This window comes from Anastrepha obliqua, chromosome 2, assembly GCF_027943255.1.
Source record: "Anastrepha obliqua isolate idAnaObli1 chromosome 2, idAnaObli1_1.0, whole genome shotgun sequence".
NCBI classification, from domain to species: Eukaryota; Metazoa; Arthropoda; class Insecta; order Diptera; family Tephritidae; genus Anastrepha; species Anastrepha obliqua.
The window spans coordinates 85,440,654-85,458,995 of NC_072893.1; the positions used below are offsets into that span (position 1 = coordinate 85,440,654).

The following is an 18,342-nucleotide window of genomic DNA, read 5'->3' on the forward strand; positions in this document are numbered from 1 at the left end:
TGTCTTAGGGACTAGATGAAATTAAATTATCTTTGCGAAAATGTGTTGTGAATAACATAAATAATAATCCCTACCTATTTAAAAGTTGTGCATTTGATTTTTAAATAGCAAATATTTATGGTTGCAATAACTTATGTGCTATAATGCAAATAACGTTGTAGAATTTATTTTTTTTGTAACAGAAGTGGAAGCAACTGAAAAAATAAATAGATTATGGATAATTAAATGTTAAAAAAAATATTATGTAAACCATTTGTTTATTTAAATAATTAGCATACAAAAAAAAAACATTTTTAATAAATTTTCCGGAGCAGGTAATTGATTCGTAAATATTGGATGATAGGTATTATTGGAATAGTTCCATCCCCAATTTTCGATGATTAAATCATTCCCTAACCACATCTGGATTTGTAGGTAAGCCCGTTTTAAGTGTTCAAATGCTGGATCAGATGTGGCAGTTGCTTTGATGAAAGAATTGAAACTGACTGTATTCAAATCTGTCATTTTTGCCGAAGCACCATACAGTCCCAAAATACATGTAATACCAGCTGAAATATATTATTTGCATCTTCATGTACATTTTTAAATACTGCTGCTGAGTCATGTAGATAATTCCGCTTCTCAAAATTTTTGATAAACTTAATTTTTCCTTTATTGTAAAACGCAGAAGTAGTATCACAGCCCCTGAAAGCATGTAAAAATAGAACATGTTCTTTACATGCTGGTAGAGATTTTTCTAAACTTTTCGATGAAAATATTTGTTGGTTAACTTTGCCTCGGGATGGTTTTAAAAAATATATTTCACGATCAGTAGGCGCCAATGCCATTAACACTACCAAGACGTCAATGTCTTCAGAAATTACAACAATATTTTAAGATTCTAAACTAATTTCTTTCCGCTTTCCGTTTGGCATGTAAAAATATTGTTATCAGCTAATTTTATTCTTAACATTTCGATTAGGCGAGATTTATTTTTTTTATTCGTTAGAAATTTATCTTGAGCGATTTTTAACGGCATATTTTCATCAAATTCAATATCTGTACTTCTATTTTTTAGTGCGCGACGATTCCTTTCAGCAGATTTAATACCGTCCTTCTTATATCCATCAAATACCATAACAACATGCCTCCATCAATAACATAATGAACATTTTCTAAGCTTTTCAAATTAATCTGAATTTCTGGGAATAATTCGTAGAAAGTTGATTTTTTTGTCTTTCGCAGTAGGCCATCTTGAAACAGAGCAAGTGGATATGGTGCCAGTTCATAATTCATATAAGTTTTTAGTTCATCATCTGTTTTTTTCAACGCACAAATAACAGCAACAATGGATCAATGGGAATAACATTGTCATGAATTTTTATTTTATTAGTTTTAGCCAATAGAGAATTTATTTTATCTTTCCTTAATAACTTCAATTCGCGCACATTTTTCCCTTCGATTTTCTTCATAACTTTTAAACCTTCGTCAAAAGCATTGTAACAATTTATACTTTTATCATCGGTAATTCCAGTGGCAATTGACATAATTGCATCTGTATCAGGAAAAGGACTGTGTTCTTTGAAAAAGTCTACCAATCTTTTTACATCGATACCATCCCTTTCTATTCTAGCATCTGTAGAATCACTGTGTTGATGACTTTTATTGAAAGATATGTCACAAAAATTTTCTATGCTTTCAATAATATCTTTACTATAAATAACTCCTCTGATCCTACACTCCTCTGAACTACACTTTCAGTGGCACCTCGTTTAAAAGGACCCCCTTCGACGCTCATTCCTTTCATCAATAGTCTGATCACTGGCAATACCAGAAAAGTTTGACTACCTGCTCAAGGTCTCTTCGACCCTTCAAATAAAATGGAACGTTGGGAAGATGTTTGTGTTTATCTATTTAAGTAAAATTTAACGTAGAACTAAAAAAAAATTATTTCCAACTAAATATTATGCTCCAATATATTAATTTTTCATATTTGTTTGTTTAAACAATGAAAAAATTAATTGCACAATATAATATTGGTAGAAGTTACAATTTAGAGCATACAAAAGAAAATCCTGTTGGTTACATGGCAATTCATTCAGTCCCCATGAGATCCGAGGTCAAAACCCCCGGGCGCTCCACTAAAACGGTGCAAAAGAAATCGCCAAAATCAATCAGTCGCCATTTCATGCCGGATATCACCTAGTAACAACATCGGCGTCACTTCATGCTGATTTGGATGCCAAATAGATATCCATTGCTCATTTATGTTTTTTTTAATTATATTTTCAATTACATTTTTAATATACTCGTGTTAGAACTAATAACCAAAGCTACGGGCTAATTTAATTACTTTTGAGGTAACTCGGTCCAAATCAAAGAACCAGGAAAGTACGTCGGTAAAGAAAAAATGTCTTACAAGTCATTCATCTATGGTATAGCATCTTGACTTTCTCTCCACCAACTCAATGATTGCTGTTGTTGTAATAGCTTAAAACATTCCCATAGGAGAAAACCACGCGAAAAAAGAATTGACTTCGCATACACCGATGCTAAACATTTCCACGAGAGTAGGTTCCACGTCATTGGAACGACCCGAATTGCCACCTCAGGAGCATTACCAAATATTATAGAACAAGAACAAGAGGACGGACGTGTAGATTGTTGGCCCCGTAGCGAATATCCGTTAAAATTGAATTAGGAAAACGTTTTGAGCCCTTCTGGTACATGAATACCTTTATTGGTTATGATTGGATAAACAAAGGTTGGTTCCTTTCCACTATCAGAAATGCAAAAGTTATATGTTGAAGATTACATAGTTATAAATATTCTAATTTCCCTCATTTTTGGAGTAATTCTTCCATTGTACGAAGAATTATTTTCGTAAAATTACGCAAAAAGAAGCTGAAGATCTGAAAATTAGGAAAAGCGAAAATTACATATGAAGATTCTTTCTAAAGGGATTCCCAGTAGTGAATAATTCCTAGAGAGTATCCTCTTTTAACATCTTAGACAGTTGTCAAGTAGACAGATGTACCAATTTAAACGAAATTATTGAAACTTGTTATGGAAATGGTCGATCTTTAAGAGCAACATATCGCAAAATTCCTGATTTTTTTGGTGGAAATAATCGTCCGAATGAGTCGACAATTCGAAGGTTGGTGAACAAATTTCAAGAATCTAACTCTTTCGCGGATAGAAAATGAAAACTAAAAACTAGACGTTCTGTTGAGAATAACTTGAACGTCGATATTTCGATGTTCTTAACAATTGGGCAAAATCTGACGAACCGGTACTAACTTGCGTATTCTAGTATTCGAGGGTATTTTAGTCTAGAAATTTGAAAAAATCGAAAATTTTTTTTTCAAAATTCGATAGTTTAAGTATTCAAAAACATCTCCCTAAAAGGATTTTTCAAAATTCAAATTATTTTCAAAGTTACAACTATTTTAGTGACGCGACAGCTACACTGGTTTGAGGGGACGGCGAACTTTAAACGTGTTTTTCTCGAAACTACTTCTTTCGATACGGTCGGCACAATATCTCAAGTTCTAATCAACCGATTTGATTGAAGTTTATCATGAATATTCTTTAAATAACGAAAATAATAACGAAAAACTGGAAATTTCAATTTTTTAATATTTGTAAACAATTCGAGAAAGCTTAAAAATTAGGGAAAAATCGACCTCAATTTTTGAGTAGCCGCCATTTTATGAAAAAAAAAATTGTTTCCCCTTTTTCCGCGTCATACGATAATGACATTTATATTAATTAAGAATTTGTCACGAGGACACTGTCTTTTGTTTTCCACTTCCACTTCAAGGACGTATAATTCCATGAAAATTTATTTTCTTTTTTCTTAAATTCATTTTGTGTGCTCTTAATATATAAATAAACTAGCAAACCCGGCCCCCTTCGCTGGGCACACTAAAATAGAATAGATATGGTTTAGAACAGAAAATATATGATTTTCATATTATTTATTTCTTTATTCTTTATTCAAGCGCTTTGGCATAAACAATATTTTTTGTTTTTCTATTTGTTTTTGAGTAAATATAAAATATAAATTGAAAATCAGGAAAAAAGAAGATTGTTTTTAAATTTCAAATCAACGCATATGAATAAACAATCGTCTTTTTTCCTGATCATCCATGAATTTTTCGTTTCAATTTATATGTTTTATTAAGCATTGGAGCTTTTTTAACCATTATCCATTTATATTTTTCAAAAAAAAAAAAACGAAAATAAGCCAGACAGTTATTTGAGACTCTCGAACAGTGATTTGCCCATGGTTAACATTCTACCCTTCCATAGGGCACGACATTCACAGAGGAAATGAAAGATGGTTTCCTTTTTCTCCCGTTGTTTGCAACTGTGACAGTATGTGTTGTGAGGGATGCCCATTTTGGCTGCTTGTTCTCCATCAGACCAAAAGCCAGTTATGACTGCCGTTAGTCTCCAGGCATCCCGTTGTTTCATGTTTATCAATGTTGACGATTGCTTAAGGTTTTAGGTGGACCTTAACGTTCTACTAATTTTGCATTTCGTCTGGTCTCTCCATTTGCAATCCGCGATTCGGAGGTATTTTAGAGGATTTGTATTCTTGACTACTCGTAATGGTGTGAATACCGATTATGCAAGAGCGTTATTCATGACAGATCCCCCTCTTACCAGTTCACCTGCGTTTTCGTTACCTTCAATGTTCCGATGCCCCGGGGCCCAGATTGAGGTAGCTTTATGGTTTTCACTCAAGGTGGTAAGGCTATACCTACTTCGTTCCACCACTTTGGAGGTTGTTGTAGCCGAATGCAGTGCCTGGATTGCAGCTTGGCTATCCGAAAGAATAGCGATATTGTCCTTAAAAGAGACATCTGCGATTAGAAGCTTACAAGTTTCCCCAATTGCTAGCACTACTGCCTGGAAGACACTGCTTGGTATAAGGAAGACGCACAGATTTTTTAATTTCAAGTCTATGAGAATATATGCAGCTCCAACACCACAATCCATTTTGGAGCAATCTGTATAGACTGTAGTGTCGAAGTTGTTTAGAGAGAATTCCTTATTCCATTATTCCTTAGATAGATGAAATTGATTTGATATCGATTATTTTTTTAGGAGTAAATAATGTGGAATTTTGAATTTACGACTTTAACATTTCTCTTTCTATGCTAAAAAGGCTTGTTATCAACTGTCACCATGCTCTTGCTGAAGCAGTTTACTAACTGTCCCCATGACTTTTTTCCACCTACCTTCTTATATTTGAAGCTATGTGCGCCGCACCATTATGTGCAAAAAATGCAAACCACCAAATGCTTACCGTACCTGGACTCAAGGCGCATTCTTAACATTCATAAATGTTCCCTGAATATTGGGTTCTATGCTAACGGAACGACGCGGAATGATATACAGCCAAGAACAGCCAAAAAAATAAAAAACCGCATCCATAGAATGTTAAACCTAACTTAATAGATTCGTAAAATATACACATATGGTCATCGAAGCGTGCCTAGCCTTTGTCTATCGATTTTCTTGGGCCGCTCGGAAATATTTAAAGCTATTATTGAAAGACCCGTTATATTAAGTTGCGTTATTGCTTGCACAGATTCGGTTATTTTCATACTTTGCGGATAACTGTTGCATTTTAACTAATTAAGTGGAAACGATTTAATGTAACGTAAGTAGCGAATTAGATAGTTTTTTAATAACTAATAATCAATATGAATTTCTTTCAAAGATGGGTCGCCCGTAGCATTGCAGAGTTGCGGAGCGGAGGCTTATTGTTTATCTTCGAAAACAAACAAACGAAAACAAATTTATCGTTGAGCCAATTGAACGGTCCAAAAATTGTTGTAAATGCCTTTAAGCCCATAAAATTCAAAGAACGACGTCGTAACAAAAAGAAAACGACTTATTTAATTTAACGACGAATTAAATTGTGACGCTTGCCAAGAGGGATCTTTTTAAGTTATCAAAGCTGAAATTAACAACAGAGTATAAGAGAGAACTGAACCTATTAGGCAGAAAAGCTCATAAAGCTGCTAAACAAATTTGGGGAAGAAGAACGTTTTTGCACAAGAGCACAATTTATGGTATGGACCAGAAGGTATGAAAAAGTGGTATAAAATATAGGGTTGTTCAATAGGTGCGCTTCAACTTTTTTCCGATAGGGAGGGCGAACGACGCAATATTTTTTACTTTTCGCTTGTCATTTGTAAACTTCATTAGTATACATTTCATCATGGAACGCTACACACTTGAGCAATGATTGCAAATCGTGCAAATTTTTTATGAAAATAATCGTTCTGTTGCTGCTACTTTAAGAGCATTTCGGCCATTTTACGGTCCATTTAACAAGCCGTCCCGTTTTGGGGTTATGTGAAGTCATTGGTCTACAGTAACAAGCCGGCGACGATTTGTGAGCTCAGAGCCAATATTGAACGCGAAATTGCTGGAATTTCGGCCGATTTATGCAAAAGACTGGTCGAAAATTGGGTTCAACGATTGGACTTCGTAAAACGTGCACGCGGTGGTCATGCAAAAGAAATCGAATTTCATACTTAAATGTATATGTTCAAACTCGATAATAAAAAAAAAATTAGCTAAAAAAGTCAAACCGTTTGTGTTTTATTCAAAAAAGTTCAAAAGTTGAAGCGCTCTTACTGAAAAACCCTATACTTTGGAGTGATGAAACAAAAATAAGTTTATTTGAAAATAATACAGGGCGAAATGCCAGACAAAAAGAAGCACAAAAAATCCAACAGTCAGCACGGTGTCGGCAACGTAATGATTTGGGGATGCATCTCTTGGTATGGAGTAGACCCTATTCACCTATTCATAACCAATAAAGTGAACAAATTTATTTACAAGGGCATACTTCAATAAATGCTGCTACCATTTGCTGAGGAGAATATGACACTTCGGTGGCTTTTTATGCAAGATAATCAGCCCTATCAGGCGGTTCATCGTAGACTGTTTTTCGTAGAAACTAAGTAATTGTCAAGAATGATAGAAAGAAGATTGCGCCCATCAGAGCGTACGTGACGTCACGTTTGCAGAGTTGTGCAGTATTGCCAACCATTTGCTCTTCGCAATAAATTTAGTGCTTTTTTATACCGAAAATGCGAAAATTTTGAAGTTTCGTGTTTGTTTCTTTTTTTTAATTTAAAGCTGCCGAAACTTTAGGTTAAAAAACAAACTATATTATTAAACAGAAAAAGGTTAAAAAAGGTCACTCTGAGAAGATTTTAGTGCTAATGCAAATTAGTTGGTTTTTATAAAATTTGATATTTTGAAAGTGTGAATTTAATTTTTGGCTCCATTTAAGGTTATGCAAAAATATTAAATGCCCCTCTCTCAACTCTTCTTAAGATTGAAAACCTTTTTACACATTTTAAAAAGCCTTTGAATTTATTGAATGCGAATTAAAACCATAGAGGTGTAATCGTTTCTTCCGGTCATCAATCCTTAGTCAGATATAGGACATTAAGGGTTATATTCATTGTAAAAATAAACAACAAAATACCAGAAAATACTAAAGAAACCATACTGACATTTTTACAAAAAGAGTACACCTTATCTAGTTACATAACTTCAAATATAATATAAAAAAGTCGTTCCCTTAGCAAAAGAGTCTCGCTTAAAAAAAAACTCATAAATTAAATTATACATAAGCATAACACATTTATTTAAGAAAACGCACATTTTAAAGACAATTTGTCACGCATACAAAGTTCTTTAAGTGATTCAATAAAAATTTGTCGGGTTTTTTCTTTGAATGGGCATTTTAGTGCGTTTTTATATCCAAAGCTAGGTAACACTGCAGTAGCGAGAGAGAGATTTGATTGCCGAAAGCAGAAGAACACCAACAACACCTGCAATCGCGGGCAATGCCACCAGTTGTTAAAAAAAAGTAAAGCTAAATAAAACTGAGTGAATTATTTAAATAATTATTAAAAAATGTATATTTTACAAAATTATAAACATGACATTTTAATTAGAACAGCTAGAAAAATGTCATAAAGAAAGAACTAAAACTCCGAGACAAAAAATAATAAAAATAACAAAAAAAAAAAAGATAAATCAAGTTACGAAAATGGTAATCTGGCCATACTGGAGCTAAAATCACGTAACTAGTTGTCAAATTCGCTGAGCGCAAAGTAACGGGACCACGATAGGCGCCACCTCATTATTCTTTCCATCATGGAGTAATTGTAATCATACAATTCGAATAGCCCCGAACGTTCATTCGAAATTCGTAGAGTAGCATTCACTGAATACATCCGTAACGTCAAATCTTAAAGTTTTGTACACATTTTCTACGACGAGGTTAAAGTAACGGACAAAAATTAGAATGACTAATAAAGAGAGGATTTAAAAGGAAACAAATATAAAAGCTGTAAAATGTAAGGCCTATATTAACTAAACTATAAATAAAAAGAAATTTTTTAAGTATTTGTAGTTTTATGTGACTTCCATAGGTGTAAATTTGTAACAAGTAATAAAGGAGAAATCATTTATGGCTGTAGTAGCCCTTCCGGTTGTGGTAGAGGAATTTTTTTTCGGTAGGGGAAATCATTTTTATTATGTGCGTCCCATCCACACACAAAATGATGTCAGGAAATCTATATTTTTGATAGAATTCCATCTTGCTTTGGTGTTCATTGGCACTCGAGATTTACTCACTGAGGACAAAATCGTGTTTGCAGTGACGCCAATACGTCTTTAAATGTACTAAATGCCGACTGCCCCATTGGCACGTCGAAACCTTTGCTAACCTAGTGCTGATAACCTCCCTCCGCAAGAAACCGTAAAACGGATAGTCGGAGAACTGGAGTTATGGAGGACGACCTCGCTAAGCTCGTGCTGTTTTCAATAAAACTCAAAACGTATATATGTATGCAGCTTTATTTAACCGGTAATTTTTGATAAAGGTGTTTTAACCCGTATTTAAGTAAACTTTTTCTTTCACAAAAAAGCAAGCACTTACATTTGTTCGTCCATATCGAGGGGGTTGCTTGCATCTCTCAATATTTTTTGTTCAATTCTGAGACTCCGTTTGCTCTTCACACTTTCCTCCTCCATTAACACTACCACACGTGTCAACGGATACATTTTCATTTGAAAGTTGAGTTTGCCAGCGCTTTTTTCGTGTTCACATGGAGCCCGCGATTACAATTTTTTCGTATTCGTAATAGACATTCGTATTCGAAGATATTCTACAACGGATTCTATGATAGGGCTGAATGATCCAAAACACTCCTCAATGTTAGTACTTGAATGGTTTTTATAAAAAAATGTAAAGTTATGGGTTGGCCAAGCCAGTTACGCGACCCATTGAAAACCTTTGTGGAGATTTAAATGAGCGAATCGAGAAGGAAACATTCAAAAGTAACAAGGATTTATGACAAAAAATCAGAGACCTATGGTGTTCCATTCGCACAGTACCCTGCCGTAGGATTTTCAATTCTATGACAAATCGAATACAAAGAGTCATTGACAAGCATGGTGGACTTTTAATTCTATTTCGCACCTATTTTATTGACCACGTGAATATTTCCTTTGCCTATTGCCACTAGTTTCAGTTGTTAAAGATCCTTGAATTATTATTTATATTTGTTATATTAATCTTTGAAATAAAAACCACTTACAATTGAATATCTGTCATTTAATTAAAAAAAAAAACTTGCATTTTCCGTATGAACCCACGTACCTATTTTAATGGCCATATGTGTATGTCAGTATACTTATCTCAATAGAAAAAAATCGCCAAACGATATTAACAAAAACAACTCATAGTATATTACATAATATTTAATAATTTGGTTTTGGACTTATATTTCTTTGAAATACATATGTGTTCATGTACTTACGACACAAGTCGTTTGCTTATTTTCTCTTTTGAATATAAAAATATGACAATTCCTCGTAACAAGCATTATACAATACATACAAACAGTAGTCAAATACTAGTATGTCATACATACATACATTTAACATTAAATAAAACAAATTTTAACTCTAACAGAATTCTATATTGCAATTAAAAAAATACAATTCCTTAACATTTCGGATTGTTTTAGACACCCTTTTGTTTGCTTTTACATACATATGTAGACCCTACACAACGTGCATAATAAATATTATAAAATTAAATATAGTACAAATAGCATGGGTATACTACTATATAGGAAAAATTTATCAGTATTTTAGTAGTTTAGAGGTAAGTAATACCCAGAGATAGCACATGAATAGCGCCTTTTTAGTGCAACAATAAATCACATAATAATGGAAAATTAATTATTCAACAACCGATGTTTTTTGCATTCAGCATTTTCTTTTGTTGGTTGTGAATTCACATAGTATTTTGTATAGTTATAAAGGTAAATATTTAATTATAGTACGTATATCTACTCATTTGTTTAATAAAATACGTACACATATGACTGAGTGACAAAAGTGGAATAGTTGAGTGCGTCGGTGGTTGCACATTTGGGCATACACATTTAGACGTGTATAAGCAGATGTACATGGAAAGTGCCAACCCTACTGCAACTACATACATACATAAAGAAAAATTATATTTGCGTGAATTGCGAAGTGAATTTCTAAATCTAAATACTTAGTTGTACACTTCAATTCCCTTTGTTATTGTATGTGATATATGTTCAGGTCTGTCCTTCTACAACTGCGCATATTCAGCAAATCATAATTTCGATTTTGGTTTGGCGTTTCGAGCGAAATAAATTTCAGGATCTTTGTGTGGCTGCTGAATTTCACGGTAATTGTTGACTATTTTCTTACTCTCATCCTTTGGACATGATTGTAAATTGCGAAATACTTGAACCTGGAAAATTATAAAAAATTTCGAACGGTTAAAATTTAGTTAGCAGATGAGGATGAAAATTAAAAACAATTTAATGCATTTTAGTTATTTTATATTGTTGTGTGAAATGAAATGGTTGAAGTGCCAGTCTGGCACTCCTCAAGTAGCACTGAAGCGCCGTTTTGGAAATAAATAGAAAAATAATTAAATATTGCTGTGTATTGTAACATAATTTATAACTGGACTATATGAGATATCTCAAGTTGTCTAGCACCTCCGTCAGCAAAAGTTGAAGGATAAGACCCTACGGATGTCATGGGATATCAAAACGATAACACTTTTTTTTTTTAAATTACCCCAAATTAATACAGATAAAGCACATTTAATATACATTGTGTCAAAAAAGTACTGGGAATTGTTCAATAAAACGCAAAATAATTGTTTACTCATCAACATTTATTTTGTCGCCTTCAAAATAGGCTCCATTCGAGGAGCCACATATGCCAGCGAATAGATCAGTCATCAAAGCACCTTTTAAAACCGTTTGAAGAGATCTTCTTCAGCTCCTTCAGCGAATTCTCCTTAATGGCCTCTATCGACTCAAAGCGTCGTCCGCGGAGTGGCAATTTAAGTTTTGGGAAAAGGAAAAAGTTACAGGGGGCTAAATCCGGTGAATACGGTGGTTGTTCGATGAAATTTGTCGAGTTTTTGGTCAAAAAAGTGTGCATAATATGAGCCTTGTAAGACGGTGGTGTTATCATGGTGCAAGATCCATGAGTTTCTTTCTACAAATTGGGCCGTTTCCTACGCACATTCTCTCTCAAACGTCACATAACTTCCAAATATTCTTTATTTACCGCAGAACCATTTTGGAACGAATTCCGAGTGCACAATACCATGATAATCAAAGAAAACGAGTAGCATGACTTTCACTTTTGACCAACTTTGACGAGGTTTTTTGGATTTCGGCTCATATGCCCACGTCTCATCACCTGTTATGATGCGCTGGATAAATGCATGTCTTCAGCCACCTTCTTCCGATGAATTTTTTGAAAGAAATTCAACTCTCTTGGAACGAGTCGAGCAGCCACGCATCTCATGCCCAATTGATGGTGTAAAATGTTGGGAATTGATTCCTGAGACACGCTAAGGTTACGAGCTACTTCCCACAAACTTAAATGATGGTTTTCCACCACCATTTCCTTGACTTTGTCGACGTTTTCATGCGTTGAAGACCTTGATGGGCGGCCATAAGGAAAATCGCAGAGCGAACCTGCGGTTGACTGATATTATATAATTAAATGCCAAAAACAAGGTGATGGACAGATCACGCTCAAACTCTGCGACACTATAGAGGACAGTTGTACCAACATTCCAGCAAACGAAATTTAGACATATGTACATATGTATGTGTAACGCGCACTTTTTAAATGAACGTTTCCCGATATTTTTTGACAGAATGTATGTACATATATTGGCTGTTTTTTAAAAAACTGAGAACCTAAAATGATAATACAAAACAGAAATATTGTTGGAATGATTTTTTTTTTTGTTATAATCTGCTTATTTCTCGGCGGTTATTTTTTTTTTTTTTTGAATATGACAATTTTTTCCGATAAATCTGGCCGTATGGCGTCAATGGTGGCTTAACTAAATAAATTGATTGTTAAGCGCGCTGTAAGGAAAATCGCGCCATCTTGTTGCTTCAGAGGCTTCAAAAAATCGATTTTTTTTGTTTTGCATAAATGTCTTCCCAAACTATCTAAGAATGTGTCCTCAAAATTTCAGAAGCAAATTCAAAATATTTTCGCAGTTACAGAAGAAATTTTGAGCAAGCGTCGAGCAGGTACATATACGAGCAGATTTTTTATATACAAAAACTTTTACGCGCGATTTCTCGGTTTTTTATTTTTACGATTTTTCCTAATTGGCGGGAAAGATAGGGAAAAAGTTAAACGTCCTATCGAAACGAGATAACATTGACGAATTAAATTCTCTTCTAGTTCAACCTAAAAAACCTTAAAAAAGTTATGATTATCTCACTTTTTAAACAATCTAAAGTGAATTTGTTTTTCAAAAAAAAATGAATTTTTTTTAATTAGCGAAAATAGTTGAATTTCTAACTTTTTGTTTAACTTTCTTAGTTTAACTAGAAGCTATACTATACTAAAATAAAAAATTTTTTTGGATTTTTGGTTTCAGGTGAAAATTGCGACCTGCATCTTTCCCGCCGAACGACACATGCACACTCGAGGCGCCTCGGCAAAATGCTTGTACTAGGCATAATATGATATATATTTTAATGAAACAATTTGAGAAGACTGCTGAAATATATAACAATAACACCCGAAAGTCTCGTTTCAATCGAATATTTCTTTCCTTCCCAAAAAAATCCACGAAAAAATTGATTTTTTGAAGCCTCTAAAGCAGGCTCCCCCCTTAACGGATAAATTTTTGGAAAAAAATTCAGTCAGCATGGCTCAATAGCTTCGCCATTCACCGTAACAAAAGAAATAAAGACCGAAGACCGCCGTCATTGTATCACCTCCACAATGAAGCAACAATGCTCCCAGTTAAAGAGCACAACAAAATGCTAAGCAAGCAATATTATCTAAGATGCTACCCAGTGTATCCCCTTGCAGACATTTGCCAGAGCCTGAGTCAGCTCTCACGTATGTCAGGAGGTATCTCTTCAACTACACTGACGAGATCCAGGACAAACCAAAAATGTAACTACTGTACCGGACCATGCACAGACAAACATTAAACGACATTCATCGGGAGACCCTTACCACCTTCCTAAACTCCCCGAAAACGCGTACAGCTTATCAAAAAGATTATATCTAATACGACATCAAATATAATTTCTGTTTTCAGATTTCTATAATATAATTTAAAAAGAGAAATTTCATTTACAAAATGCATTAAAAAAGTCAGTTAAAGGGTTGAATTGATCCACAAAAATTTTATTTTCATTTGAAGAGGAACTATTTTGTAGCATATTGTAACAATTTAACTGCTACCTTAACGGGTATTTGTGCCATTCCTCAAAGCAGTTATAATAAAAGCAGGTATAAAATAATAACATTAAAATGCAGTTAGAGAGTTAAAGTGTTCCATAGACATTTTAAGCTGACAATTTTACTGGGAGTCACAGAAGCCGAACAACTTTGCTCGGGCTAAGATGTGTGCACAGGAAAGCTTTATCCAAGCTAATAGTCTTACAATGCTATAGATACATTGTAAACACATACAACTTTGTATGGAAAGCAATTTTTGACTTACTGCATCGCACAAGTTCATAGAAAAATTAGTTAAAGTAATTTTTTCGAACTAAACATGACTTTATTGCGATTTTAGTCTTATTTACTAACTGTATTTTTGAATGAACTTTTCTAATGCTTGTTTTAGAAAAGGATCAAAAAGGCCTACCTTATGTATATAGGAGGTAAAGGGTTAAATTGTACAATCAAAAAATTCCTCTATCAATTTTATGCTAGACGCCCGAGGACAGAAATTTTATTTGAAGTCTTTTAAACAAAATATTTTCGATAAACTGTAAGCAGTTTCGCCCAAAAATTTAAGACCTTAACCACCCTATATAAAAACTCAGATCCTTGGGACTAATACTAGTCGGGATGCCATGAATCTCGTGAACGATATTTTCTTTTGATGGTTGCTGTTGTTGCAGCAGCATAAACATTCCCCATGCACGGGGAATGCTGCTGGTGTGGCAGTCCTTGGCCGGATATAAATCCGGGTCGTTTCGTCTACGTAGAACCGACTCTCGTGGAAACGATTCTTTTGATGGTCGCGGGATTTGCTTCATACACTTTTCTTTTGAGGTGCTCGCACAGATCGGATGGCCTGGGTGGCCACGACATGTCTCCGAAATGACTTATCAGTTTGTTAGGAAAGAAAACACGCATGCCATGATCTCTCGAAATTGCTTGCCCTGGACAATTTTCAAAAAAAAAAAAAAAATGAATGAATTATTGCACTGCTTGGAATATGGAAATGGACTTCATCACTCCAAAAGATATTGTTTATCGAACGAAATTGCTGGAATATTGTCTCGTAAAAATTTGTATGCAAATTGTAATCATTAAACTTAAGCGCTTACACAATTTCAATTTAAAAGACGCTCTATTGCGCAGGGTCTGACGCGGATTATCGCGCAAACTTATAGCGACAAGTTCAATATTTTCGTTTGTTTTCTATGTCCAGCTGGGCCCCGTGCCATGGACTTTTTGCCACCGAACTTGTTTTCCGGAAGTCTCGGACACGTGAACGAGTGAAATCTTCACTTGGGGACGTAAACGTCGAATATTGTAACGTGAAATACGCTTCGATTGCATGTTATTCGCCCGTCCACTGCGGCATCGTGTCTAAATAACCAGCACGAAGAATAAAGCCAATGGATTTCCCGCTCATACGCTCAATGGTTAGGAACAAGCTTTAATTATAAAACCTAATTCCGCCCCCGGAGACCTAATACGTTACCAGAACGTCCCGGATTTATATTTAGACCCGGACTGTCACTTCAGCAGCATTCCCCATGCATATACGGGGAATGTTTATGCTGCTACAACAACACTTTTATGTTAGCGGCTTTAAATATTTGAAATTAAATTCTCTATTTTTCCAGCACTTACCTGTCCCTTGGAGACGTAAATCGGCGTGCGATAGATGATCCAAGTGACGCTCTCGAAGTATGGTGCCGTGGTCAGTGATCCCTTATAAGTATAGTAATGTTTGCTTAGCTCCTGCAAACCAATCCAGGACAAGCAATCTAAATCATTAATTAATTTAATTATGAAATAATAAATTTTTTAACGATATTGCTACTAACCCGAATCCAGCGAACCGCTTGTGTTAATCTTCTGCACTATACGTATACCTTCAGTGATCTTTTTGAATTCAGGGCAATCTTTGTCACCACACGCCTGTATGAAGAACGCGATCACAGCCAAGCCGTCGGGTTTATTCTTTGCCTCTGTGAAATTCTTATACTTGGAATTGTAGTGTACGGCATGTGCCTCCATCGAGTACTTGTTACCTTCAAGCGTGTGCTCGCAACCCGACTCATCCGTATCGGCCCAATGAAAATGCAGCTGCTCAAAAATGTATTTGTTGTCATGTAAGCAGCCGCCCTTAATGTACGGCTGCTGTTTGCGTTTGGCGAATGTTACCACCGCGGAAGTGCCTGTATTCTGGACACGTGCAATGCCCACTGGCTCCCAATGACCATGATACTCAAGAGGATCGACATCATCTATATGTTCAATAGCTCGATTGCTGATTGCGATTGGTGATTGGACTGGCATCGTTTGTTGGTGTGCGTTGCGTGCTAAAGGAACGTTGTAGCAACAAGATAGACACCACTGGAATGTGTTTAATTGAACGTAGTAGGTACTACAGGGTGTATGCGGTTGTGGCTACTTAGTTGTGATTCGTGACTGAATGTTTGTTCTACAAGGAATGCTTTTGGTTTCGAGTATTTTACGTATTGTTCACTGGTTCGATGAATTTTTTCTTCACCTTGTAGACACAAATAATGTGCTTAACGGTTAATAGGGCGTATTGCGACGTGATGGCGAGTTTTATTGGTCACACGTTCACAAAGGAAATATCAATTTTAGGCAGCCAAGGACTGGAAGAAAATTTTACAGAGAAGTTGTTAGTAGAAAAAAATAATCAAGCTTACATAAATTATTAAAATGGTTTATTTACATAGATACATATATATATACAAAGAAAAAATTATTGTGTAAGCAAATGCTTTTTTATTCTAAAATGCCAGCAATATGAGTCGTTTGTTGGTACAGTATACCGGCAGGTACTGAGTATTTATTTTCATTTATTTACACAGACTGTGTGAAATTCTTAATTAAAACTAATGAAATCCTTGATAGAGACATTTGATGACACAACTAAGTTAACCGAAGCGACAGTGGAAAATTTACTTATTTTCATAAAAAAATTATAAATAAAAAATTTTAATTAAATATATTACAAAAAAAAATTATATGAAAAAATAGTAATAATAAAAAAAAACAAAGAATACAAAAAAAAAAATTTAATAAATAAAAAAAATACAAACTAATTAAAAAATTAAAAAAAAAATTAAAAAAAAAAATTAATAAAAAAAAATAATAAAAAAAAAATTAAAAAAAAATAAAATAAAAATTCAAAAACAAAACTAAACAAAAATTAAAATAATAAATAACATAGGTACAAAAATTAAAAAAAAAAACAATAATAATAAGGTAAAAAGTCATTCATAAGACGCGACTAGATATTTGTTTTTTTTAATAAAACATGTAAAAATTTAAATTAATGGCACCTGAATTTTTATTTAAAGCCAAAAAATTCCTAAAAATTATATTTGAAAAATTACATCATTTATGTATTTACCATGTGCACGTCTGCACAGATAAAATAAGCCAAACAGTCGATTCATGAATGCCTAATTCTTGAGGCGGTCGAGATATCGATGCTGAAGGTTGTTCAACAACATTTTGCGCTACAGCAGCAATATTTTCTACAGAAAGTTCAATTTTTGGTTTTCTTGTGCTTCTATTCTCGACAGAACCAGTTTCTTGAAATTTGTTCACCAACCTTTGAATTGTTGCCTCTTTCGGTCGATTATTCCCACCAAAAAATTTCGTACTTGGCGATATGTTGTTCTTAAAGATGTCGATCTTTTTCATAGTAAGTTTCAATAATTTTAACGCTTTGTTCTATAGCATAGTGTAAAATTTCATATTCGTCTACTTTACAAATGTCATAGATATCTCATATGTATATACATAATTGGCGCTTACACCCTTTCTTTGGGTGTTTGGCCAAGCTCCTCTTCCTATTTGTGGCGTGCGTCTTGATGTGGTTCCACAAATGGAGGCATCCACAGTTTTAAGCCCACTCCGAACGGCAGATGGTTTTTGGTGAGAAGTCTTTTGTTTTGGAAAAATGTTCTTGGAAAAATTCCTAATCTATATATTCAAAACTATGTATTGATATCCTAACTGAAAACTGCTAATGCTTTTTCAGTACCAATTTTTTTTACTACATAATTATGTGGGAAAATATTTTACAAAACAAGGAATTAGAAATCTCAAAGACTGTCAGGCCATTTATAGAGAATATTTCAATTCGTTAAAAAAAAACACAAAAACAACAGCAAAGTAAGATGCAACATGTTTTGTATAACAACCTTAAGTTAAAAATATCTGTTGTCCCATTTAAAGTAAGCGCCATTTTGTTTTGGATAGTGTTGTTATTGACAGCTGTCAAGTTGCTCTTACAAGTCCAGAATATTCTAATTTTACAGCACCAACAAGTGAATGGTGATTTTTCGAAGAAAATCATCCTCTCTGCTGAGGAGCCTTCGAGTTGAATGCCAATGTAAACGAACAGAATTGTCACATCTGGGAAGCAGAGATTCTAAAGTCATTCTAAAAGGCCTTTGTATACATATCACGACTCACTTTTTCAGGCGCATTAGATCTCTTTTCTACGGCAATGCGGCTACCAGCGAG

The 18,342-nt window shown here is 34.3% G+C and overlaps 1 protein-coding gene across 3 annotated transcripts in view; it reads right to left on the bottom strand.

Annotated features, from left to right (window-relative positions):
• Window positions 1–9,774: 9,774 nt before the first annotated feature.
• Window positions 9,775–18,342, bottom strand: part of LOC129237826 (carbonic anhydrase 2) — a 40,351-nt gene continuing 31,783 nt past the window's right edge. For all 3 annotated transcript variants that reach the window (XM_054872775.1, XM_054872776.1, XM_054872777.1), the window contains exons 2-4: window positions 15,654–16,454; window positions 15,457–15,593; window positions 9,775–10,822 (exon numbers count right to left, since the gene is read on the bottom strand). In XM_054872775.1, coding sequence (XP_054728750.1) covers window positions 10,682–10,822; window positions 15,457–15,593; window positions 15,654–16,128 — 753 coding nt within the window. In that variant the 5' untranslated portion in view covers window positions 16,129–16,454 and the 3' untranslated portion in view covers window positions 9,775–10,681. The remainder of the gene's footprint in view (window positions 10,823–15,456; window positions 15,594–15,653; window positions 16,455–18,342) is intronic.